This window comes from Bubalus bubalis, chromosome 18 (assembly GCF_019923935.1).
Source record: "Bubalus bubalis isolate 160015118507 breed Murrah chromosome 18, NDDB_SH_1, whole genome shotgun sequence".
NCBI classification, from domain to species: Eukaryota; Metazoa; Chordata; class Mammalia; order Artiodactyla; family Bovidae; genus Bubalus; species Bubalus bubalis.
The window spans coordinates 36,129,492-36,156,620 of NC_059174.1; the positions used below are offsets into that span (position 1 = coordinate 36,129,492).

The 27,129-nt window shown below is 39.1% G+C and overlaps 1 protein-coding gene across 1 annotated transcript; it reads left to right on the plus strand.

Annotated features, from left to right (window-relative positions):
• LOC102394407 (cytochrome b5 type B) lies at positions 1-27,020 on the plus strand. The gene is made up of 6 exons (XM_025268953.3): positions 1-62; positions 1,666-1,933; positions 11,710-11,838; positions 12,368-12,397; positions 20,382-20,410; positions 23,349-27,020. The coding sequence occupies exons 1-6, from the start codon at positions 16-18 to the stop codon at positions 23,437-23,439; spliced, it is 594 nt and encodes a 197-aa protein (XP_025124738.2). The 5' UTR covers positions 1-15; the 3' UTR covers positions 23,440-27,020.
• The last annotated feature ends 109 nt before the right edge of the window (positions 27,021-27,129 follow it).

The window sequence follows — 27,129 nt, forward strand, 5'->3', positions numbered from 1 at the left end:
TCACTGGAGCTCAGGATGGTAGCAGAGTTTGTGATAAAGAAGGAATTCGAGGAGCTTGAAAGGTGAGTAGGCATCATAAGTGCGTGGACCTGATATGACCACAGATGTGGGCTTATACCAGTTGGTTTAGGAGTCAGGGACTGGTGCACAAGGCTTGTAAAAGGGAATGGCTGGGGATGGATTATGTAGAGTAATGACATGACTGAAGTGACTTAGCATCCATGAATGCATGGAGAATATGGGAGAGTGACATGATGAAAATAACATCTCACCATGACCAGTTTGTCATTTGTAATGGCAGTTAAGAATGCGTAGCTCATAATATTGCATATTAACTAAACTTATAATTCCAAAATGCTGGGACCTCTAACCAGCCACAGTTGAGGCGAAATTTTATTTTAGAACACGTAGAAACAGTGTAGTTGTCCTGCTGCTAAGCTGCTTCAGTCGTGTCCGACTCTGTGTGACCCCATAGACAGCAGCCCATCAGGCTCCCCCGTCCCTGGGATTCTCCAGTCAAGAGTACTAGAGTGGGTTGCCATTTCCTTCTCCAATGCATGAAAGTGAAAAGTGAAAGTGAAGTCGCTCAGTCGTGTCCGACTCTAAGCGACCCCTTGGACCGCAGCCTACCAGGCTCCTCTGCCCATGGGATTTTCCAGGCAAGAGTACTGGAGTGGGGTGCCATTGCCTTCTCCGGTACTTGTCCTGGTTACTTAATAATTCACTTAAAAACAGATCTCTCCCCCCACCCCGCCCTGAGCCTTATTTAGAGATAATTGACATACAAGAAAATCAGATTCTCAGTATTGGCACAAACTTGGGATTCTCCATATCGTACCCTCAAACACTATCTCAAGTGCCGGTTCACCGCTTGTCATTTATACACTGAATACTAGGCACCAAGCGCTCTGCAGATACACGCTCTCTCTCTCTCAATCGGCCAAATTTCTCTATAAAGTAGAGATTATCATGCCCGTTTTACTGGTGAAGAGGAACCTGAGCCTTAAAGAGACAGGTCACAGCCCGGAGAGTGCAAAGTAAAAATGTACATCTGGGGCTGGAACAGAAGCTGCGCAGAGTTGGGGTGGTGGTAGGAGCAGAACAAGTTGCTCTTGACTCAAGACGGATCCTCTACAAGGTGAAGGAAAATGGGGAAAAGGTGACTTTGCCCCGTCTTTCAGAATTCTGCAGGTCTGTAAGCTGCTTCCCTGGTGGCTCAGACGGTAAAGAATCCGCCCGCAATGCTGGAGGCCTGGGTTCCATCCCAGGGTTGGTAAGATCTCCTGGAGGAGGCGGCATGGCAACCCACTCCACAATTCTTGCCTGGAGAATCCCCATGGACAGATGAGCCCGGCGGGCTATGGCCCATGGGATCGCAAAGAGTCGGACACGACTGAGCGACTAAGGACAGCACATAAACCGACTGAAGAAGAAACCTCTTTCTCAGACAGACGTGTCTCTTAGGCGCCTTTCCAAAATCACGGTATCTGATTGGTGAGATTGGAGGGGATGGGTGATCCAGATTGGTTAGTTTTACCTCGAACCAGGCCGACGCCCCTAGGGTCTGGTGAGGAGTGTGTGGGAATTTGAAATAGAATTCCTCGTTTCATTGGTGAAAAGAAAACGAACCAGAAACTATTCGTAAGCGTGATTGGCTGTTGGCAGGTTGGCCCCGGTAACGGAAGCTGGTGAGGACAGAGCGGGAGGTCGACTTCCAGGAAGTTGTAGTGGAAACCGGAATAGCGGTGGAAAAGAGGTTATCTCAGGCCCAATGGCCACTGTGGTAGCAAGCGGCGGCGATGGAGAAGAGCAAGGAGTTGAGACTTCCGTCACCTATTACCGACTGGAGGAGGTGGCGAAGCGCAATTCCCCGAAGGACATATGGCTGGTGATCCACGGGCGAGTCTACGATGTCAGCCGCTTTCTTGACGAGGTGGGGCCCAGCAGGTGGACTGCGCTGAGGGGGTACGGGCCCCGAAACGCTGGTAGGGTGTGTGGGAGGGAAGTGAGGCCTAGCTGCGGACGAAAAGACGTGCGAAAAGGGACCGAGACCCTTCGAGACGGAGTTTGGTGGGGTTGAGGGGGGACCTTAGGTCTGCGTGCATTTCTTCCGCCATTAAGTGCTGGTACCTTCAATAATATGCTTCTGTCACATATTGAGCACTTACTGTTAGCTTGGTTAAACTTTTGAGTCACCGGTATCACCATTTTACAGAAAGGGGAAACCGAGCCTCAGAGTTTCTCACCTAACAGCCTAGAGTCATTCGAACCTAGGTCTGAAAGCGCAAAATCTCTACTCATTTTTTTTCACTGTGCCTTCTGAAGTAATACCACTGTTTGGTTTTAATTTTCTTGAGAAGAAGCTGGGATGCCTTCTCCCTTCCTACCATTATGCTGCGTTTCTTTTTCCTGTTTTGAGCAGACTTTGAGGCCAGAGGTTATGAGCTGATTTAGAGATTTTTATTTTTGGCTTCTGACTCAGATTGTTACCTCTTTGGTAAATCAAGCATGTGTATTAGGTTTTACAAGTTCTCCTTGAGACTGGTGCAATTGATTTTTTTTTTTTTTTTTAAGAAATACACTTTTAATTTGTTTAACTCTACTGAGGTGTAATTTACATACAATAAATCGTGCATGTTTAAAATGTACAGTTTGATGAGTTTTGACAAATATATTCATCCATGTAATCACAACTCCAGTTGAGAAAGAACATATTCATTACAGTAAAAATTTCCCTCGTGCTTTTTTGCGGTCATTCCTCTCAATCCCAATCCCTGAGGATTTGGGATATTTTAAGTGTAAATGTGTTTGGTGGTTTATTTTTGATGTGTATATTTTTATTTTGAGCAGATTAATAATCTAATGGTTAATTTCTTGGACATATTTGTATAATATAAACCTATTCACCGGAGAAGGCAATGGCACCCCACTCCAGTACTCTTGCCTGGAAAATCCCATGGACGGAGGAGCCTGGTGGGCTGCAGTCCATGGAGTCGCTCAGAGTCGGACACGACTGAGCGATTTCACTTTCACTTTTCACTTTCATGCATTGGAGAAGGCAATGGCACCCCACTCCAGTATTCTTGCCTGGAGAATCCCAGGGACGGGGGAGCCTGGTGGGCTGCGGTCTATGGGGTCGCACAGAGTCGGACACGACTGAAGTGACTCAGCAGCAAACCTACTAACACTGAGAAAAAGTTTTATTTCTCTTAGTTCTCTTTATGAAACAAATATACTAGTAAAAAAAGTTTTCTTTCTGTTAATTTGGGGCCTAGGGCATAAAGCTCTACATCCTGATTCATAAATCTCTAAAAAAAATTTTAAAACCTAAAGTTCCCCCAAAATAACATTGATTTTAATAAATCTTTCTAGTGGCCAAGAAGTTAACATCTTAGCATTTAGTAACTTCTTGTATTTGTGGGGCTTATGGCAGTTAAACGCTTTTAAAAGTGCTTTCCTGTTATTTCAGCCTTGAAGTAACTAATTGAGAGTGAGTTGGATAGTACTGGAAAAGAAAATGGCAACCCACCCCAGTATTCTTGCCTGGAGAATCCCATGGACAGAGGAGCCTGGTGGGCTACAGTTCATGGGGTCGCAAAGAGTGCGACACGACTGAGCGACTTCACTTTCACTTTCACTGGATAGTATTGATCCTTATTTTAGCAAGAATATAAGAAACAGGTTCAGAAAGATTTTGGTCAGGCAACTGATTAGTGGCAGGGTGTGTCTTAGATATATTCCTTGGTTTCTCTTGTCTACATAGCAATGCTTTGGAATTCTAGTCTTCGCTGTACTTTGGTGTATGCCTCGTAAGTTTCCAGTGCGGCTTGTAGCACAGTAAAGCATAGTTCAAAATGGGTAGCCAGTATGGGGTTTTTTGTGGTTTCATTCCCCTCCAATTTCTTCTTGATTAATTCAGAATAGATAATGAACTTGGAAGGAATACTCAGTGCATGTGGTGGTCATTAGTTTAATCTTGAACAGTTACTAGCTTGGTTCACCACGTGCTGATGAAGCCAGAGATATCATAGGTGTGCCAGCATGGCCTTTCAAGCTTGACTTGCAGATCTTTACCTGCAGTTCACCATTCTCACTTACCCTGTTCCAGAGTCTCTGTCCCTGTGTTCTTCTTCATTCCAAGTCAAGTGCTAAGGAGAAAAATGAAGCAGAGAAGAGGACTATGGACATGTATGGAGTGACAGCATGAAGATGAAGGGTTGAAATTTTAGGTATGGTGGCCAGAAATGGCTTTATTAAGATGATGACTAAAGTAAAGATCAGAGAGAAGTTAAGGGAGCTGGCCTTGTGGATATCAGCAGGAAGAGCTTGTTCAAAGCAAATTCAAAGGCCTTGAAGTGCGAGTATGTCCAGTGTGTTTGAGGAACAGTGAGGGAGGTTATGGTGGTTGGAGAGTAGTAGATGAGGTCAGCATGATCAAGGTGAGGAGCAGGTCAAGTACAGTTTTGCTGGATTTTGACTTTTGTTCTGAGATGGGTAAGCATAGTGGAGCTGCTGCTGCTGCTGCTGCTACGTCACTTCAGTCGTGTCCAACTCTGTGCGACCCCCATGGACTGCAGCCCACCAGGCTCCCCCGTCCCTGGGATTCTCCAGGCAAGAACACTGGAGTGGGTTGCCATTTTCTTCTCCAATGCATGAAAGTGAAAAGTGAAAGTGAAATTGCTCAGTCTTGTCCGACTTAGCGACCCCATGGACTGCAGCCATGGGGTTTTCCAGGCAAGAGTACTGGAGTGGGGTGCCATTGCCTTCTTCGAAGCATAGTGGAGCAGAGGACCAGTAATATGTGACTTAATGGTTTATTATTCAAGCATCTCTGGCTGCACTGTTGAGAAGAGACTGAAGGAACACCCGAATCTAGTTAGGAGGCTGTGACGGTAACTCGGGCTAGAGATAGTGGCTTAGGCTAGGGTAGTGGTAGTGAGAAGTGTCAGATTTTGGATGTACTATGACGGTAGAGCCAATAAATTTAATGATGCCTTTCTTTTTTTTTTTTTTTAATGATGCCTTAAATTTGAGAGTCAAGGGTGACTGAGGTTTTTGCCTTGCAGGTCTGGAGGAATTGGGTTGCTGTTAGATCAGATCAGGAAGAAACATCAATTTTCATCCTTTTCTTTCCAATCTGAATTCACTTTGGGGCTCCTCCTTAGAAAGAGGGTCCTCATTTGAATATATAGCATTTATAGATTGCTTTCTTTTTTGATTAATGAATATGGTTAGAGTGTTACTCTGGACTTTGAATGTGATAATTTAGAGTTGATAATATAATTGAATTATCTTCTAATAGATTAATTTCGTAGTTTTCAGTCAGTGGTATTGATTTAATTTATTGAAATCACAAATGAAAAACCAAAACATTGCAATCGTACACATCATATTTCTGTTACTTAGTGGTTTTGAAAAAAATTATGTAGAAATGGTTACAATATCTTATGCCATTGACTATGAAATATCGAAGTACATCTTAGCAAGGGTAAATATGATTTTGTGAACTTCGTTTCAGTTTATATTCTTACTACTGTGTCACAAGTGGGAAAATTTGGGAAACCATTGTCTTATGTATAATTAACCATTTCTGACAACAGTAACCTAAAATAACCCATTATGCTGTTTTAAAGCTTTCTATGTACTTTTTTAGTGACTGTTGGGATGAGTGGGTATACTGCTTTAGGATCTGCTTCACAGATGGGATAGCATTTTATTCATTCAGCAAACATTTGTTTAGTGCTAACTCTTCTCAAGTGCTGTGGTACTAGGTCCTGGTAGTATAAAAATAGACATAGATCTGCCCTCTTGAAGCTACTCTTCTAAGGGAGACAAAGCAAAAACAGTCAAATGTTTCCTTCCTGGGAAGGAAACAGGCAAGAAGTTGAGAAAGTAAAATGGCCGTGGTGGGGAAATGTACTTTAATAAGAGTGATCTGGGAAAGCTTCTGTGAAAATGACTTTTCGTTGATGAGAGGGAACTAGCTTTGGGAAGATGAAAGAAAAGAGCATTCCTACGGCATTTGCAGAGTCAAGCAAGAGTTTGGCATGTTGGTGGGACTGAAAGCAGCTGTGGCTTTAGTGTATCCAGTAAAGGTCAAGAATGGCCAAAGAACTTGGCAGGAGCCAGGACAGGCAAGGCTGGGTAGGTGATATGGATTTGTGAACCATACCATAAGTAAATGGAAAACCACTGATGTGTTTTAACATGGGGGTGACATTGAAGGAATTTATTTCAAATATATTATTTTTGCTGAAGTTTTGAGACTAGATTGAAGGGGAAAACAATACAGAAGGGAAGAAAGGTACTCTTTAAACCCCAAGAATTTGAATCCTCCATCTTCCATGGAGTGCTGCAGTCCATGGGGTTGCAGAGTCGGACATGACTGAGCGACTGAACTGACTGATAAACAGAAATAGAATCATATTGTTCCTTAATCAAGTTATGCTGCTGCTGCTGCTGCTAAGCCGCTTCAGTCGTGTCCGACTCTGTGTGACCCCATAGACGGCAGCCCACCAGGCTTCCCCGTCCCTGGGATTCTCCAGGCAAGAACACTGGAGTGGGTTGCCATTTTCTTCTCCAATGCATGTAAGTGAAAAGTGAAAGTGAAGTTGCTCAGTCGTGTCCGACTCTGTGCAACCCCATGAACCGCAACCTACCAGGCTCCTCCATCCATGGGATTTTCCAGGCAAGCGTACTGGAGTGGAGTGCCATTGCCTTCTCTATAATCAAGCTTTCAGATCAGATCAGATCAGATCAGTCGCTCAGTCGTGTCCTGACTCTTTGCGACCCCATGAATCACAGCACGCCAGGCCTCCCTGTCCATCACCAACTCCCGGAGTTCACTGAGACTCAAGTCCATCGAGTCAGTGATGCCATCCAGCCATCTCATCCTCTGTCGTCCCCTTCTCCTCTTGCCCCCAGTCCCTCCCAGCATCAGAGTCTTTTCCAATGAGTCAATTCTTCGCATGAGGTGGCCAAAGTACTGGAGTTTCAGCTTTAGCATAATTCCTTCCAAAGAAATCCCAGGGCTGATCTCCTGTAGAATGGACTGGTTGGATCTCCTTGCAGTCCAAGGGACTCTCAAGAGTCTTCTCCAACACCACAGTTCAAAAGCATCAATTCTTCGGTGCTCAGCCTTCTTCACAGTGTCTATTAATTGATTCAGAATAGTAATAGTATGTGTTAGGTGCTTATTATTCTAACAGCTTGCATATAATTTCTTTTTTAATCCACTTAATAGCCCATTTTAGAGATGAGAAAACTGAGGAGCAGAGAATTAACTTTAAAAAGGTCATAATGCTCACTGATACAAGCAGTCTGACCAGATAGCCTGTGCCCATGGCATTAGGATTTGCCTCTGTTTTTTGTTTTTTTCATGGCTATAGAATATAGAATTAGGTCTGTATTACAGCCACCTTCTTCCACATCTTAGATGTAATTTGAAAGGGTGGGAATGTGTTAGAGGGAAGTTAGAACTAGCACTTTTTTTCTGGAACCCAGGTAATTTTTTAATTTTTTGAGTAGGTCATATAGGTATCCTGTGCAAAGCCTTCTTCCCATCTGCCCACTTCCACTTCCTCCTAAAGTTAACTACTACTGTTTGTGAATATTTCCAGAGTTTTATTTTGTGCCTGTAAGCAAAAGTGAATGTAGTTCTTCTCATTCTTTTTTTTTCCCCCCACCCATAAGGTAACTGATAACATGCCTTTTCACATAACTGTATATCTCAAGAGTCTTTCCATATCCACATCTGGAACACTTTCTTATTATTCATAGAAATTGTTGAACTGATTCTGACTTACTCAAGCAGTCTTCTATTTTAAGCATTTGGGTTGTTAGTAATATTTTGCTGTGTAGATTTTTCCCCCATCTAAGTCAACTCTATTGAGATCTAACGTCCATACAACAGAACGTAGAGATTTAATATGTGGAGTTCCATGAGCTTTGACAGAGGTCTCACCTGTATAGTCCCCATCACCATCACTGTTTAGAACATTTCTACCATCTGTGTTCTTGTGCAATCTCACACTTTGTTTTTTGTCCTGACATCTTTTAATGTATCTGTGAGATTCATCTATATTTTTTCTATGTGTCAGCAGCGTGTTCCTGTTTAGGGCTTATTATTTCATTGTAACTGTACTAAAATTTAGCTGTTCACCTGTTGACTGATGCTGGGTTGTTTCCTCTTTTTTTTTTTTGACTATTATGAATAAAGCTGTTGTGAACTTTTCATGTACAAATCTGTGTGTAGATACATTTTCATTCCTTTTGGGGAAATACCTACAAGTGAGATTGCTGTTCTGTTTTTTTTCCTTTCTGACTGTACCACATGGCTTGTGGGGTCTTATTTCCCCAACCAGGGGTCCCTTGGCAGTAAAAGCTGAGTCCTAACCATTGGATGCCAGGGAATTCCCATAGCTCATATTTTTTTTGTTTTCTTTTGTTTTTGTTTTACATCTGAAGCAGTTGGCAGACTTTTTCCCCAGAGTGGCCCCCTCATTTTACAGTCGCATCAGCAGTGTGTCAGCCTTCCAGTTTCTCTCCATCCTCACTGACGCATGATGTGTTGTCAGTGCTTTTAGTTGTAGCCATTCTGATAGATGGGTGTTGGTATATGACAATGGTTTTAACTTGCTTTTCCTGATGACTAATGATTTTGAGCATCTTCAAGGGCTGATTGGCCTTGTGTGTGTCTTATAAAGTGTGTGTTCAGTCTTGCTCATTTTTAATTGTATTGTTTTCTTATTACTTACTTGAAGGCAGTCTTTATATATTCTGGATGCAAGTCCTTTCAGAAATATATATTGTGAATATTTTGTCACAGTCTGTATTTTGCCTTCTCGTTTTCTTAGGTGTCTTTTGAAGAGAATTTTGGTGAGATGTATATATATACATGCACATATATGTATATATACACTCATTTGGTATATAAAACATTCTAATGACTGGATGTGGGCTGTGGGGTTAAAGAGTCTTGTTCAGTTTCCTACTTTACTCTAACTTTAGGAAAATGTGCTCACATCTGTTCAAGGGAGATTATAGTATCTACTCCACAGAGTTGTTGAGACAGTTAATTTAGGCAATTCATACAAAGATTTATCATGGTACCTGATATAAAAAGCTGCGATTCATGGGGTCGCAAAGAGTTGGACACGACTGAGCAACTGATCTGCTCTGATCTGATGTTGTTTCCTATAGCATCTTTTGAGTGCATAGTAACTAGCACATGCCCTGAAGATGTAAAGGTGAATTAGATGCTTTGGACTTGCCAGGAAGATGAGATCTGTGCACAAGCAATTGTTGTGCATGGTAGAGTAGTCTTGCTTTAGGAAAGACAGAATGTGGGCTCTGCTTGGTGCCACCCCCTGAAAGCTTCAGAGTTTGACTAAGCACAATTCTTACTTTCTCCAAGGCTGGTCAAATGAAAGTGCAATTCAGTCGCTATATAGCTCGTGGAATTAACAAATCTGTAGCAAGTGTGCTTTATTTTCTCAAACAGGCCCATGTGGCTAGTCCTAGGGAAAGCTAGAAATAACATGAGGCAAAATTTAACCTCCAGCACTGCCCAGGTGAGCTGCCCTGATCGACACTTTGACTTTGGTGTGTGTATTTGTGCAGCATACATGCCAGCGAGGCAGAGAAGGGGCAGGTGGGAGTGGAGGAGGGCACCGCGAGCGCCCTCTAGATCTCACTGTGTTCCAGGTTCTGTGATATTCAGGAATATGGCCATGAGTAAGACAGCCATGGTTCCTGTTCTTAGGGAGCTTATAGTCTAGTGCAGGAAGAAGACATTAAATAAACAATTGCAGTTGTGATAAACACCGTGAAGATGCCTAAGGAATTGTGAGAATCTGTAGCAGTAGGACCTAACATGGTGGGGAATACGGGTGTATCATCTGGTGGGGATGAGTTACGTTTGGATCTGCAGACCTGATATTTAGACCCTGAGCAGTTGGAACTGCCAGAGTTACACCCTTTCTGGCAGCCATCAAGTTAACCTCTCCTAGGTGACATCCCTGCCTTACTAGGTTCTTTCTAATCCAAACGCAAATACCTATGGACCTGCACCATTTCCTGCTGTTCACCACCCAGGTCTCTTATCTTTCTTTGAGTTGTCAGACTATTTTTTACGAAGTAGTTTTTATCCTCTCCAAAACTTTAACCTCCGTATCTTATTTTGATGATTAGTATTCTGCTAATCTGTTTGGCTAACCTGGCCTAATTTTGCAGCTTCCGTAATCTTAATGTTTCTAGATTTCATTTTCCAAGTCAGGTGGTCTTAAGCATATCCTATTGTTCCATTTTTATTACATCACCATTCCATTCACAGAGATTTTTTCCATTCACAGAGAATTTGTGTAATTTTTTTCCCAACAAGATTTTTATTCTGTAACTGTCATTCTTCACACTCTCTTTTATGTCCATCTGTTCCTTGTCCATTCCATAGAATTAGCAATCTAGAAGTATTATTTTATGTTAGCAATTTGTCCTCTTTCTTTTCTGTATTAAAATATAAATTTTCTGTCCTCCTTTCAATAATACTTAGTACATGAACTTAATGAAAAGCTGAAAGATTTCCCTTGCTCCCTGCCATATAGTTCGTGAATTTACTAAAACCCTTCACAGAAGAACATCACAAAGTTTCCTTTGTATCTGTGAAGTATTTCATTTGATTATTGCTGGACTGAAATAGAAATGAATCCATCACAGGCATTGTTTCATCAATTGAAAGTTTATGATCTTGACTGCCATATAGTTTATTTGAAATATTTGTAATGTTATTTAATTGCTTATACAATAAAAGCTAAGACAAGATCTATTAGTCTTAAAACATAAAGGCTGTCAAATTCAGAAGAATCTTTTTTTGCAGATTCATATGAGATTTAAAAGTAAAGCAGAAAAAAATGGGAAATGTGTACCACCTTATGTTAGGTCTACTTAATAAAAACAGGGAGAAATTTATGACTATGTGATAGATTTGAATAGCACTGGTAACCAGTCTAGTTCACTAACCTCCAGACTCTCTTGGTCTTGTTTTATTTTGCTATGATTCAGACAAAAGTAAATTTTTGGGTTATGTTAATTATAGGTATGTAAACCAAGCTTTGTATGTGTGTGTGGTAAAGTACACATAAAATTTGCCATTGTAACCATTTTTAACTGTACCATTAGATGCCATTAATTGCACTCACAGTCTGTACAACCAACACGGCTATCTATTTCTAAAGCTTTTTCATTTCCCCAAACAAACTTCATAACCATTAGGCAATAACTAATCTACTGAAACCTGTGGGCCTAGAGCCTGTGCTTCTCGGTAATTGCGGGCTCATCAGTTGTGGCGCGTGGGCTTGTTGCCCCGCAGCATGTGGAATCATCCCAGACCAGGAATAGAAAAGTCGTCTTTCCTTGGCTTTCTTGACTTTGATATTTTTGGAGATCACGGGCAGATCATTTTGTAGAATGTCTCTCAGTTTGCAATTTTCCTAGGTTTCCTCATAAACTCACAGTATGCATTTTTGGCCAGAAGACACAGTAATTATGTAGTGTTCTCCCCGCTGCTCCTGTCACAGGGTATACAGTGCTGGTTCATCCCATTGCTGCCATTTAAAGGAGAAAAGGGAAAAGAGGAGGGCAGCAGGGGAGGAGCTTTTACATCAGTTAGCTTTTTAGAGAGCCCTTACTTTAGTAAATATCTTTTTCTTGTAGCATCCTGGTGGAGAAGAGGTTCTGATGGAACAAGCTGGAGGAGATGCAACTGAAAGCTTTGAAGATGTAGGCCACTCCTCAGACGCCAGAGAAATGCTCAAGCAGTACTACATTGGTGACGTGCACCCGGTAAGAACCAGCTGAGCTAGGAGTGCTTGTAGAGAGAAGCTATCTAGCAGCCACAGGTCGTGATGAGGGAATGAATGACTAAAGTGGAGATTCATTCAGCCCAGCCATCAGGCTAAATTTTCTCCAAAATCATCCAGCCTTACTGTGCTAAGCTGGAGCTTCTTGTTTGTAAATCAGCACATAGAGTATCTCTGAAAAGGAACTGATTTTGGAAGTGGGTTTTTAGTTGATTAATTTATTTGTAATGAGGTTAATATCATGATCTAAAATAATGCTTTGATTGTTCTTGCAAATTCTTTGCTAAAAGTGGTAACTGTGGACCATGCCATTCTAACAAGGGACTATGATGTGCTCAGAGTCAGGGATGCAGGGGTGAGGTCGGGGGTAGTGGGCAGGACCTTTCTATAGACCCTGACACCTCCTAGGGAATTGCTACCAGAAGGTAGTCTCATGTCCCAAAGTTAGAAATAAGTACGTAATGAGAGTTTGTTTGGATGCGTCTTAAAATATTGTTTTCCTCTTTAAACAGAATGACCTTAAACCTGGAGGTGGTAGCAAGGTAAGAAGTCCTCTATTTCTCTTGTGTTTCAAGTGTTTATATTTCTATTTACTCAAATGGAATTACTTTTTTTTTTTTTTTTTAAGTATTTTAACGAGAAATGTTTACTTTTCCCTCCAAGCAAAAATCCCATTTTTCAGGAATTTGCATCCAGTACCATCTCAGAAAAAAGTAGTGGAGACCTGAACAATAGGAACATTTCGTTCAGGCCCCTGTTCATTTTTTTAAAAAATTGAAACTCTAAAGCTATGACTTGTGTTCTTACATTCAATAGTATAGGTGATAATAATTGCTTCTGTGTTGGAAAAAGAATTGGAAAGTTGATTTATTCTTGCAAGTCTTAGAACAAGTTGTAGACTGGAATAATTGAGTAACTGACTGGAACAGGCCTTTCTGTCCACATTACCCTATTGTCTGGGCTCAAATAGGTCTACACACCCTTCCCATTCACTCGGTGATACCACAGAAGTAGAAGATTAAATATTTGAAAACTTTAATGTGTACTGCATAATGTACCAGGAAGAAAATTTGAATGCCTTTTTGTTTCCCACAAGCTGAATGCCTCACTTCCCTTATTCCCTCATTTTTTTTCTCTTTTCCTCGACTCTTCTACTCTCTTAATTTAAAGACGCAGCACTTAGTTGTCACCAGAACTTCTTGGAGGCAATGCTCCTTCCCCTTTTCCTCCTTCTAGCTTCCCTTTCCGCATTAAGCTGGAATTACTGAACCTGTGTGACAGCAAAGTTGGCCAAGACACACGGATTCTTTCAACTCTAGAGGTTGCTTGACAGATTCTGCCACCTGTTCCCCCACCATCCAGAGTGTTTGTGTAAATTAGCTCTTCCATCTCATTGCACTTTGCTACTCTGAACTGTTGAATTGTTTATGAAGGGGATGTGAAGTGGTTCCTTAAAGGCTTTGCGAGCACTGGTAGTTTGTCCTCCCCTCCCAACACATGTACTATCCATTCTTGAATCTTCACTTGTGTAATTAGGGTAAAATTTGAACTAAGCAATGGCTTGTTTGGTATATTGAACATGTCCAGAAACCATTGCTCTCAGAGGTCAACATCTGATTTGAGGGATATGCCTGTTTGTACAGGAGATGTACCTTAATTCAGGAATCATAACCCACTTGTTCATAGCACCCTGAGAGCACTTTTTATATTAAAACAAATAAAATCCGTGAGGGGAGAAGTTCCAGTGTCCAGAAGTCTTACAAATTGCTTCTTGTTGCCATTTTTCTTCCTTGCTGGTATAGTATGTAGTTAGGACCATCCTTAGGAATGGAGAGCAGTGTTTTTCCAGTTCTGTTCCTTGTACCGCCTGTATTGGAATCTCTTGGCATGTTTTCCAAAGTGCGTATTCCCTGGGCTTCCATTACTACTACTGATTCATGCTGTCTGGAGGTGGGAGTTTGCATTTAAAGTAACCCAGGTAGCCAAGCGCCAGACATTTGGCTGAATGACATGCCCATCTTTTCATGTGAAAACTTTTAGGGAGCTTTTAATCCTTTTCTGTGGAAAGCGCTGTCTGCCTTCTGTAGACCAAAGAAGTAACTAGAGATGTCTCAGATAAAACTATTGAGCCTTGAACTTTTTATAAGAAATAAAGGAAAAGAAACGCTTTTAACTGGTGAGATTTGATGAAATTTGATAAGAATTTAGAAGTCTCCAAATGTAGTTTGGCCCCAGCCCAGCTTAAATTAAGCAGTGATTAAGGGCAGTGTTTTCAAGACTCTGTTTTCCTCATGTCTGCTGTACTCAAAGTCTGCAGTCTCCTTTAAATAGAGAGTCTGATTATTGAGTGTTTCCAGTCACACTGCTGTACTTCAGGCAGACCAGCCAAGGGAAACCTTTGGGAAAAATTTCAAGACCACCTACATAGGTTGTCATAGAGCTTATATAGTCCAGCCTGATTTTAGTACCAGAAAGAAATTCTTGAGCCTTCAGATTTATTTCTTACATAGGTTCTAAATAAGCCCTTCTGCATCTAGGCTCCAGCTATCTCTTTTCTTAATTTTTTTTACATTTATCATGAAGAAGTAAATGTCAAGTTCATTTCATTACTGTGCTTTCAGTTAAGGTTTCAGAACCTCTGTAAAGAATTGATTTTTTTTTTTTTTTTTTACAATGCCTCATTTAGAGGTTTCTTCCGCCTTATGGACAGAGTTTTCATTTCCCTTCTTCCTTTATTTCTCTGCTTCTCTCTTCCCTCCACAACTCCATACCTCTTCCCCGTCTGAAACTACCTCCACACCCCTGCAAAAAAAAAAAACAAACTTTTTTTAAAGCACCTAAAACATGCTATTCCCAAGTGCAAATCAGGAACTTTCCCCAGTTTTTTAGAAACTGCTCTTCATACTACTTTTGCTTTGACACTGATGGTCACCATTGTTTCCTTGTAATGCCTGAGGTTCAAGACCCTGAAGTGTTTGTTACAATACCAAAGCTTAAAAGCTTAGAGACTGCGGATGTTTTTCTTACCTGCTTCAGTTGAAAATAACTAGAATTAAAAACATTTTTCTCTCTTAAATCTCTCTTCAGCTGAATTAGTCCCCATGCTACCAGTCTTCTGTTCACATTTGAGTTAACATTTTTCTTGTCTGCTTTTGAGTTACGGAAACTCACCTTAGAAGCTGTTTTCTGTGCCCATTTGCCTGCCTACTGTGCTGCAAGTAATCAAGATACATTTGTGGTCAGTGACGTCTCTTGATTATGCATTTAATTCTTGGTTAGAATCTTGATCAGTCAGAGTCTACCTTTAGTTCAGGAGATAAGGTAACATACAGATGCGACCTGACCAAAAAATGTGGTACTGTTTCATTCATTTATTCAGAAGGTATTTTCTAGGTTACAGTTCCCAACTGCTTCACTAGTCAAGTCTCATTGCAGTGAATAGACCCAATAACTTGACCGTTTTTCCATTTTTTGAATGGGAAGTTTGTGGTGTACATGGTTAAAAATTCAAATAGTACGAAAAAGTATACTATAAAAATGATTCCCATCACCAGCTGTGTCTCCCAGGTTCCCTTCTCCTGAGGTAGCCAGCTGCCATTTTCTCGTTTACTCTTCTGAAGAGATTCTGTGCATACATAAATGTAAATGGATGGGTGGAAGGCAGATGGATTGACCAACAGACCAACTACCCCATCCTTTAAAAATCTCGCACATGCTGTTCTGAGCCTTGCTTCTTTCTGCTAAAGCATTTTACCTTAGTGACTGTTCCCTATCAATTTATAAACATCTTTTTAAGCAAGTAAGGTTGTGTCTATAAAAGCTTAGCATGTTTCTTAAACTTCATTTTTCAACTTAAGAAATTTAACTTGAAATCTAGTCAGTTCTGTCTATATTAGAAGTAATTTGTAAATTACATTTAAAGGCAAGTACATTTTTCTTTCCCAGGTGTTACAGACTTTTGTTATACAGAGTTTTCTATTATAGTTACATACAGGAACATACATAATGTTCCGTTTACCTTCTCTTTTATGAGAGGGAAACTAAAAAGAACATGTACTTTATAGTTTTGTGATGTAGTTGGTTGTGTCATACTAAAAATTTCCTTTTAAGAATTGTTAAATATTCCTATCATACCTACAACCCAATTTATTAATATTTGAAATGGATATGCCTTTGGATGAGTAGTGCTTGGTATTTATCAAAGAATTTTGTTTGGTTGTTTCATTGTTGACTGTTTACCTAACATTAGTTTTTTGTAACATAATCTTTTGAAATAAAGCAGACTGTAGTGGCAAGGTCACTCTTGAAAGACAAAACACCCTTCTTGAGAAATCTCAAGGGTTAGTGTCTCTCCTTGTAATGCTTTATTTAGGAATGACGGGTAGTTTTGCAAAACAAGATGTCAGAAGGACAAGGGTAACATCTTTTTCAAATCAGCCCTCCAGTGTGGTGATAAGTAGAATAGTCTCTGAGTGTTTTAATTTTTTCCTTCCGTGTTAACTTCTATATTTTGTCACAGTGGGTTCTTGAGAAAGTCGTGTAGAAATTTGTCTCAGGGTGTTTTGCATGTTTGCATTTGCCCTTATGTACAGGGAACTATTTTTTGTATGACTGGGCTGACCAGGCATTTGTGCTTTACGAGACAGTAGTTGTTAAAACTGTATTCTCATCTAGAAAGAAATCTTAGTACATTGGAGCTTCATGAGAAGGCTGTCCTCAAGATCCATACCCCATGGCCATGAATATATTGACATCATGTACTTTCAAAACTCAGACTTCCTAGATTGTACAATGAACCTAACGTTAGAATTCATACAGTGATAGCTAATGTTACATAGTCTTTTGTATTCTGAGGGGAGAACCCTTTGCAATAGTTTGAAGCCCAGAGTTCCCAAGTTATTTTTCATGTTTCTGGCCACATACAAACCAAACTATTCTAAATAAAAAGCTACAAAAACTACCAGGCTGCCCAAATACTCATTAAAGTTGTTGAAGGTGTCCTGTGGCTTAAAATCCACTTCTTCCCATTTTAAATACTTGGAATCCTCTAGGAATGGCAAATATTCAATTTAGGAATTAACACATAAGCTTCTTATATACCTTATGTTTCCCTTTTATTTAAATCTCTGAAAGTCTAAATATAAGCTATTTAGGCTTGAAGTATATGTATAATGCCCTGTCTATATATTTGAATGCCTCATAACCATAATTTTGACTCATTGCTTCCTATGTATATTCTGGTGACAAAATACACCATTCCTTAAGAATGTGTTCTCCTATGTTTTTTTCCCTAAACAGGGTTCATATTGAAATCACCCCCCACTGATCCCTAAATCCGTTCCCATATGTTTGCCAGTTATGAGATTTCTTTATCATTCCTTTAACCACATGAAAGCATATCAGAAGAGCATCTGTGAGATCGAAGCATCTCTTTGTGGTTGTGCTCCTTCAGTCTTCCTGGATGTGGGAGCATGGTATTAACATTTCTCTAATCTTTAGAAGTCTGCTTTTGTAGGTTTTGCTACAATGCCCTTGGCTCAGAGAAATGTGTTGAGTTAATTGAATATGACTTTAGAATTCAGGTTCATCTGATCTGAGCTTTTCAATTCACAAGTGAGGAAACTGATTTAGCATGGAGCCCGAAGATACCAGATGTAATTTCAGTTACAATCAGCATTAATAAAAAGGTTACTCAAGAATTATGAAATATTTCTGTTGTTTAGTATTTATATGTATGTGCATATATTTATTTACATATTTATTTTATGAGGGAATTAAAGCCTTAGTGAATCTTGAACTTGAGGAACCACCTTGTTTAAACAGTTAATTTCTGTTAATTTCGAATTAAAGTTAGAGTAGACTTAGAACGATGTGGTTGTTGGGGAGTGTATTCCAGACTTGTTGGAGGAGAAAGAAAACATGGATGTTAATTACTTGAGAAAGCTTTTTGTAGAAGAACTCTGGACTTGAACTGCTCTTCTGTAACTAAAATCATAGGGTATTGTAGTTATTACTGTCTGTGCCAAAGATGGAGACCAGTGCCTTCTCCTGACCAATCTTGCATGTAAATTAACATGTGGGCAAGAACATAAGCAGCCAAGATATGCCTGAACACCCACAGGGGTAAATTAAAGTCAATCATAAACTGTAGGAATTTCACCTAAGAATCTGTTAGACTCAGCACAGAGCTCTGGAGTGGAAATGAGAACTGTGCACGGTGAGAACAGAAAGGTAGACTCGAAGAAAGATTCTGTGTTAATAGAACTTTTTTCTTTTTAATTTTGTTAAATTAAAAATAACTTTTTTGGCTTCTTTCTGAAGTTGGCTGAGGCACTTGGCTACCATGAGCAGTGTGCCTTAAACAACTCTTTCATTTATAGTTGATTAAAAGCAGAGTAACTGTCCTTTGGCATTTATTTGGCTGTCAGTATTCTAAAGAGGATATGCTGCTTTCTCTTCTCTTTGCTCCAGTGTTAGGGTGGTAGTTCTTTTTGCCTTCAGGGAAAGCTTGATCTTAAAACGGGTTGAGGTACTTGGTTAAAAGGAGGAATGAGCAGTAGGAAGGAAGGATGGAAACCATATACATTTAAATTTAAAAAAATTGCTTGTTAGGAACTATTACCATTTCAGTGTATTACGATCTTGGTATGTCTCCTCTCTTCCCCGCCCTCTTTCTTCTCTGGGTTGCTTACTGCATTGTCTGAGGTTCACTTGAGTTAGCACACACCCAGTGCTTGTGGTTGTAAAAGAAGCTAAAAACTACTAGAGAATTCCTTTATATGAACTAATGGCTTTTAATGTTTTTATAGGTTAAGCTAAGTGATACATATATTATTCATTATGCTCTCATGTAAGCCTTTCAGATTACCTTCTTTTTAAAAAAAATGCTAATTCTACATTTTTTGTTTTATAAATCATTGGTATATTTGTGGATGATGAAAGCATAAAAGACCATGGACATTTTATTCATAGAATTCAATCATTTTTCGGTTACTGTAGTGGAATATTTTGAAAGGCAGTGTAATAAATGAGATGCAGACACAACCGTCAGTACCACTCCCACCTTTCAACTCTGCAAAACATTTGCTGTATTTCTCAAAGATTGACAGTAACATGTTTTAACTAGCCTGACTCATTCTACTCAAGGAGAAATGTCCCAGATTGTTATTATCGAGATCGCAAAGAAATGTAATCAGATTTATCTAAAACTTTTTAGAGGTTTTACTTGGCTGTAGGTGAATTTCTTTCAGGTTTGAGGCATGGTCTCATTTGAATTACAGTGTTCTGGATATAGGAAGCTAAAACTCACCTCATGGTCTGCTCTAAAGTATCTAGGCCAATATGTATGTAGGGTTGTTGGAATTCTTGGAGATTACTGAGAACTGTAATTATGTGTTCATACCCTGGCATACTGCTGACTATTGGCAGAGATGATCTTTCGGGCAGCAGTAACCTATGCTAATGAGTTACTGTCCTCTGGCGGTAAGTTAGCATGCTTTTTTGTACTCTACAACTAATTAATGAAATCCATAAGTTCATTTGATGTTTATATAAATTGAATTTAAAATTTTGGTATCAGCTTTATTAAGATGTAATTCACTTTTCATCCAATTCACCTATTTAAGATGTATAGGTCAAGGGATTTTAGTATATTTAGAGTTGTTCAACCATAATCACAAATCAATTTTTGAGCATTTTCATCACTCTAAAAAGAAACCCCATAACCTTCAGCAGTCATTTTCCGTGTCCCTCCAGATCCTCTTCTCCCTGCCCTAGGAAACCACTGATCTACTTTCTTGCCTTTTGGTTGCCTGTTCTGAACATTTCATGTAAATGGACTTATGTAATACATGGTCTTTTTGTCTGGTTTTGTCAAGTAACAATTTCAGGGTTCATCTGTGTTGTCACTGATGTATCAGTACCTCTTGATTAGTTGCTGCCACTTTTTTAAAAATTTATTTTGGTATTTTCTTAACCCTTCCTGTTTTCGGTGTGAAATAAGCCCTAAGATCTCTAATCTTAATTATTATGATTTCAGAGAGTAAACAAGTTTTCTTCTCTAAGTCACAGATCAGTCATCTGCATGCTTTTGAGCATTTCCCAGTTGATCTCTATGTTACGACAGAGGAGTTTTTATTTTTTAAATATGTTTTCAGGAAATGTGATTTTAACTACTGCCAGTGGCAAGCCCAGCTAAACTAGGCATATCATTGTGACTGCAAATTAGTTCATTAGTTTATTGTAATATAGTTTGTATCAATGGCATTTTTTTTTCAATAAATAAAAAGAATTTAGGTCATTTCTGTATGCTTTCATAGTGTTCTTTACTAGAGAATGCCAGTATATTATCAGAAAAAGAATTGCCCATCTTCCCATTACATATGGATACTTGCAAACATCAAATTACATGAAAGATGAAGTTATTATTTTAGTTTCATAGTTTACATGAAGATTCATGAGAAGTTTTATATACTCTGTGTTAATCTATTTTTGTTTTGTTTGTTTTTAAATATGCGTCTTCTTCAGGAACCTCCGAAAAGCAATACGTGCAAAAGGTTGGTATTCCCTTAATAGACTTTCTTATGCTCCAACATACTATGTGGCAAAGAGGTTCCTTCCATAAATATACACATGTAACATAACTTAAGAGTATAGTTCGACAGCTCATTCTTTTTTTTTGGTCAAAATTACTGCAAATCAGTAGTCTCTTAGCTTTAGCAAAATTAATTTTCCAGTTTCAGTCATCTTGAATAATCTCAAAAAAGTTCTTGCCTTGAGTAGTTTTTAAATCTCATTGTGACATAAATCAGAGTCATACGTGGTAAGAGGCAAGAGTACATGGACAAGTACTACTCCTAAGTCAGACCCACAGTCTCTGCAGCTCAGCCCAGCTATGCAGTTTCCACTAAAAACTTATTCTCTTTTAATCCTCACAACACACCTATAATGTGGGTGCTGTTATTACATTTTACAAAAGAAAAAAATTGTGTATTGCAGTCATATTCAGGAGTTTGAGTTTTCTCAAAGGTTTACCTAGTAATGTCCCTTGCAGTAATGTTGCTAATACAGTAGTGGTAGCCCTGAAAAATATGCATTTGTCATCCCTTAAATAGTGTCTCTGCTTGAGATTATTGTAGAATCCTTGGCTTATAAAAATTTACAGAGATTATATAGAGCTGTTTCATCTTTCTGAGATCACACTTAAGGCATTTCATAGAAAGAGAAAATGTGTCTTCCCCCACCCCGCCCCTATAAAAGTACCATGTCTTTTTTGTTTGATATGATGGTCAGAATATTTTTAGAAAGTGGAAATTAAAGGAAACTGTTAGTAAATTCAGCTGATTTATACTCAGCCCAAAGTCCCATAAAGAATTTGAAAATATAGGCCATAAACTTGCTGTAGACTTTTACAACACTTAAAATTGGTTAAGAATTATTATGTAGAATACATAAAGAATTTTTACAAATCAATTAAAAAATAACTTTATAGAATATGAGAAAAAGATTTAAGCACCTCACAGAAGAGGAAGCACAAATATGAGCATATTAAAAAAAATATTTGATTTCATTTGTCATCAGAGAGATGTAAATTAAAATCATAGGGTATATTTCACACCTATTGGCCAAAATTAAAAATTATAAAAATAAGAAGAGTTGTTTAGGAAGTGAATTACCAATATTCTTAGGCCCTGTTAGGGTCTTGAGGAAATGTAAATGGGTACGATCACTGTGGAAAACAGTTTATGCATTATCAAGTAAATTTAATAATATAGTAACTTTTGATCCAGCAATTCCATTTCTAGGGAGATATATATATACACACACACACACACACACAAACACACTCAAGAAAAATGTGTATACATACATACCAGTGAACACATTACGGGAATGCTCATAGCAACATTATTCAAGATATTAAAATATTGGAAATGACCCAGATAACCATTCATTAGTAAAATGAATGAATTCATTCTGGGATATTCACACAGTGGAATACTACAAACCAATAAAAATATAACAGTCACAGCTACAGGCAATAACCTGGATAAATCTGAATGAATAGAGTTCTGTCTTGTGGGCAAGAGGTTGTTGTTAAACCTGTATCTCCTTTGCTGCAGTATAGATGCATTTCCTCTACTTCTGTTCTCAGTGGTCATAAAGTTACAGAGGATTATCTGAGGACTGATGGTCAACCATTCTTAGTCTTTTGCACTGAAGGCTTTATCTTCTGTGTTTTGTCAAGGGTCCTGCTTTTGATCTCTTTTGCCTCTTGGGCTGCCCTGGAAGGTACCTGAAATCATTACTCTTTTGGGGAGATTACTTTTATGTTTCCCTGTGCCATATGGCTGTTGTACATACTGACCAACTTGCTTGTGTCTTTAAGCAAAGCTACCTGGCTGACATTCTAAACTTGGCGAGAACAGCTTTCTGCCATACTTTAATGTACAAGTACTTGGCATGTTCAGGCAAAAAGAATAATTTTTATTATTGAACGGCAGCTGGTTTTTGTGGACTTCAAAGCCTTTTAATACTAAGACTGCGGGCAGCCAGGTCATTTGGATTAAAACTAGCAGTGTTAATTAAGTTCTAATAGCGAAGAAGGATGTTTTTTTTTCTTTTTTTGACTGTGCCATGTGACTTGCAAGATCTTAGTTCCCCAACCAGTGATTGAACCCAGGGCCACCGCAGTGAAAATGAGTCGTCTTAACCACTGGGCCACCAGGGAATTCTCTTTATTTTGAGGAGAATAATGACTGTCCTTAAACTGAGGAGAATTTCTTTGCAGGACTTCTTAAGCCGGCTACCATTTGCCTGACTTTATTAGCACTGTCAGTATGTTCTCTGTGTGTGCGTGTCTGTCCTTATTAGTGTCCAAACGAGGTTAGGAATCAAGCTGCTTGACCAACTTCCCTTTGTGATCTTGGGTGCAGAGCTTGTGTTTTCTATGTGTAAGAGGAGAATAATAATAGTACTTATTTCATAGGATTGTTGTGAGGATTAAATTTTAAAAATATATTTGGGGCAGATACAATATCATCAGCTATTGTATTAGGTCTCATTGGTTCTACACTGATAATTGTATACATAAAATGGTGGCCTTTTCCTGTTTAAGGATGTTAATTGTAGAATATGTGAAAAGGCTTGAAGAAAAATTTAAACTATCTGTAATCCCATAACCCAGAAATAATCATTTATGTCTTTGTGAAAACATACTGAGGTGTGTGTGTGTGTGTGTGTGTGTATTATCTTTTTTTGGTATCATGCTGTATGTTCCATTTTTAGTCCTTTTAAAATTATTGTTGAACTTTCACTTTAATTAAAATCTTGTGTTTTTGTTTTTTTATCCAAATCAAAATTCTTTGATTTGGAGACTATTAAATGTGAAAGTATTTAAATACTTGAATATTAAAATGTGAATGTTGAATGATAGGGAATATTTGGTATGAAATGTTCACAATTTTATTGCTTTTTTCCCCCTTGAACATCTAGCTACTGGTCGTATTGGATCTTCCCCATCGTGGGTGCTATTCTCTTAGGTTTTCTGTATCGTTACTACATGGCGGAGAGCAAGTCCTCCTGAGGAGACCTTGTTGAAGTCTGGAAAGCATTTCCACTTGGGAGCAAGAACTAGAGACTTATTTGGAGCCTGCAGTGGTGCCCTCTTCTCAAGTCCTGCCATTTGTATTCTTACCCCTTGGAACCCAGACGGTTGGCCAGACGTCCACCTCAGCTCCACGGCCGAGTCCAAGTCATTTCTCAGAGCCTTACTCTCAAAGCACCTGATCATTTTTCCGTATTGTTGCCTTTGTTTCCTCTCTTTACTCTTTTCCTTGAGTGCCTGTATGTTTTAGGACTGTCTTCTATGATTACAGTCCACATGTCATTGTGGCATTCCCTTTGGTAAAATTGCCTGCTTTCCAGTGCTTCAAACGCACACTAGACATATTTAACAGCGTGTCACGTTCTGGTTTTGAAGCTTTTCTTTTTCCCTTTTTCTTTTAAGTAAATGTTCCTATTTTTTAAATTATGACTTAATTTTATTATTTATCATAAGAGCTTTTAATTCATGGCATCAGGTTGCACATCTATGACTTAAAATGCAACTGCAGAATTATCCTGTTCCTTGTTTGTATTTGTTAAAACTGGCCAAGTGTAGCAAGGAGCCCTTGCCACCCTCTAAGGCATCAGATGGTGGTGCTGGGCAGAACGCTGCTTCCCTTTTGTTCATTGGGAGTGGAGAGAAACAGGGAGAGGGAGAGATGAATTAGGGTGACAGAGTGGATTCACAGTAATCTTTCTTTTGAAAAATATTGAAAAATACTACTTTAAGGGCAAGAGTTCAGAAGAAGCACTAAAACTTTCATCCTTTATTTTGATTTGGCACCAGTTCCTAACCATCTTTTTTCTTCTTTTAAAGTTACCATCTTTTATGGGTAAAATGCAAGTAAGTGTATCTTTAGAGCTTTACAATTTTATAAAGGATTTTGCTGTTTTTTTTTAATTAATTGGCAATTTTTTATCTCCCATTCTTTAAAAGTAAGAGACTCCAAATTGATAAAAGACACAGTATTTGATCTTCTGTTTGCCCCAGTAAAGTAACTCCCATGGTAAAGCAGCATTTGGAAGCAGTCTGAGAGTGGGACAAGAGTGTTTTCCACTTCATCTGTATTTTACCTCCATGGCTCCAATTTGTGGTTTTGTTGTTTTTCCATTGAGAGGGGGGAAAAAAGTGGTAGTTACTTTTTTTTTTCCCTTGGATAACTGTTTCCGTGAGGAGTAGGTTATTATTCAGAATTATATTACTGTTTCTTCTCAGTTCAGGCGTTTCTCTGGCGAATTTGGCTGTTCTCTTCCTCTCTGGAAGCACCTGAGGAGACCGTCCACTGGCAGTTTTCTGCTGACGACTGTGGTGATTCTTCCTCCCTGTCCTTTGAGGGTGACCAGTCTGCTCTGAGCCATTGTCACGTACAGCAGGGAACCGCGTGGTTCAGGAAGGACCATGGTCACTGCTCAGCGTCTGCTCCCCTCTTCCTGCTTGCCAGAGACTTGACAGGACAGGAAGCTACACAGCAAACCAGTGTCTGCCCATGCAAACTGCTTAAGAAAAAGTTCAACCCAGGTCTCGTATCCTGTGATTTAGCAGTTGAGCGAATTCAGAATTCATAAAAATAACATTAACCTGGTAATTGTGCACTTGGTTATGACATTATGGAGTAATTTTAGGGGATTTCTGGCCAGCTTTTATATGTCAGGGATGTGGGTTTGACTTTAAAATTTTTATCATCTTTAGAAAATATTTTGTATGTATTATAAGATGCCAATTTAAGACAATTTACTGAAAGAAAAATCTTTGATGATTATGTAACAGAGGTGGTGTGACTTGATTACTCCTCAATTTGAAGGCAAAGAAGGGTTTCCTTGAATAAGAATTGATATTTAATTGCTGTAATCATTTAAGTCACCTGATGACATGGGCCCACACTGGGGTAGAAATGAAGAACAAAGGAGTATTGAAGAGCTGGAAAAGGGAACATTCAAGCTAAAACTAAGCCAGAAGATAACTTGGATCAATTAAAAATGTGTTGGCAGTCCCCAAAATTGAATGGAAAACATCTGGCTTAGAAGAAATATTAAAGAACAATATTCTTCAGTAAAATTTGTGTTTTTTGATATTTTTTACAGTAAAGACCACTGCAAAAGGTATGTTTTTCTGTTTCATATTGGTTGTCGTTTCCTGTTTACATCTGGACTTGTTTTCATTCAGAGCCAGAGGAAAAGATTTTCAGACTTTGTCTTAGCCAGCCATGAAATCCATCCAATACCCAGGGCTCTCTTTTGATCTGCTAATGTGATGTCACTTTATGTTATAAAAACCACTTTTGGGTCCACTTATTATTCTGCTGCCTACATAAACAGCCAGGTGAAAGGTAGAGCTTGTGTGAGAGCTTGCAGAGGTTTTTTTCTAAACAATAAAGTAATACAGTATATTAGCCAAATCTATCAAAAAGGACTTTTCTTTGAAGACATAGATGGGAATTCTTGAAACAGCCTCGACGTTGATGGGTTGTGAAAAACCCCTCTGCAGAGCCAGTGGAGCCAGTCCCTGTTGTCCTGAGCCTCCTGGGGTGTCTGGAGTGTTGGGTTGTTTATTCCCAAGGAAGACTTAACCGCCGGCGCCCACCATACAGTCAGCATAATGGCTGGAGATCACAGGAGAGGAGATGAGGGGAAATTAGTGCCCCCAAATAAGGATGTTAGTGCCAGGTCCCAAGATTTCCTGCCTCTCTCAGGAGTTGGTTTTGGTTTCCAAATGACTTACGTTTTGTAAAGACAGGAAAGTGGTGGGGACAAAGTTTACACTGTGTTTAGTTCTCATGTGATCACTTAAGCTGCAACAAAAATCCATTGGAACCTATAATTTGACCCTGTAAAGTTCTTTCAGCAATTGTCATAAATGCACATGTTGTGAAATAAGAACATTGTTGTGTTTACACTCACTCAGTTCCCATGTAGAGCAAAGAAAAATGCTTTTCAGGCCAGATATATCATTACTTACAGAGTATCTCAAGTTTAAAATCTCAAGTGATACCCGTCTGATTAAATTCCATTTTAGAAACACAGAACAGTAATATTGGTTACTTCCTTCCCCAGGAGAAATGGATTCACATGTGTCTTGTGTCAATAGAGACTGTTGTTGTTTTTTTTCCTTTCTTTCTTTCTTTCAACCGTCTTGTTCTTTTGCCAAATCTCATGAAAGTAATGAGGAGTTTAGTCCCATCTGGCGGCTGTGCTCTGAGAGAGCTGGGTTTGTAATTTGTCGGGGGTGATCTCAGAGGGGAGGTTCCAAGAAGCAGAGAGGTACTTTTCAGATTACCTACTCCACACCAGCTTCTCACTCATGAACTTGAGGGGCCAGTTTGCACCTGCACCTGTACTCGCCATTTGCTGTTCAGGCAAAGCACGATGATTTCACTTTCTTTCTTTTGATTTTACCCTCCACTCTGAGCAAGTAATATTAACATTCCTTTTGTGTATTCAATAAATGGAGTTTGTTTACCTATTTTATCAGCATATTTTGAACAAAGATCTTTGTCTGCTGGAATGTGCACACAGTGAGTGTTTGTTTAGAACTACACACAATAAAGATACTGTTTTCCATTTCTTGCCCTGACTACAGTTATTTTGTTTGTTTTAATTTCTTTTTTTAGTCGAAATTTTGGTTCTGTAGTTCTCAGGTGTTCTGGAAGAAAAGAATTGGAGAGCATAAAAG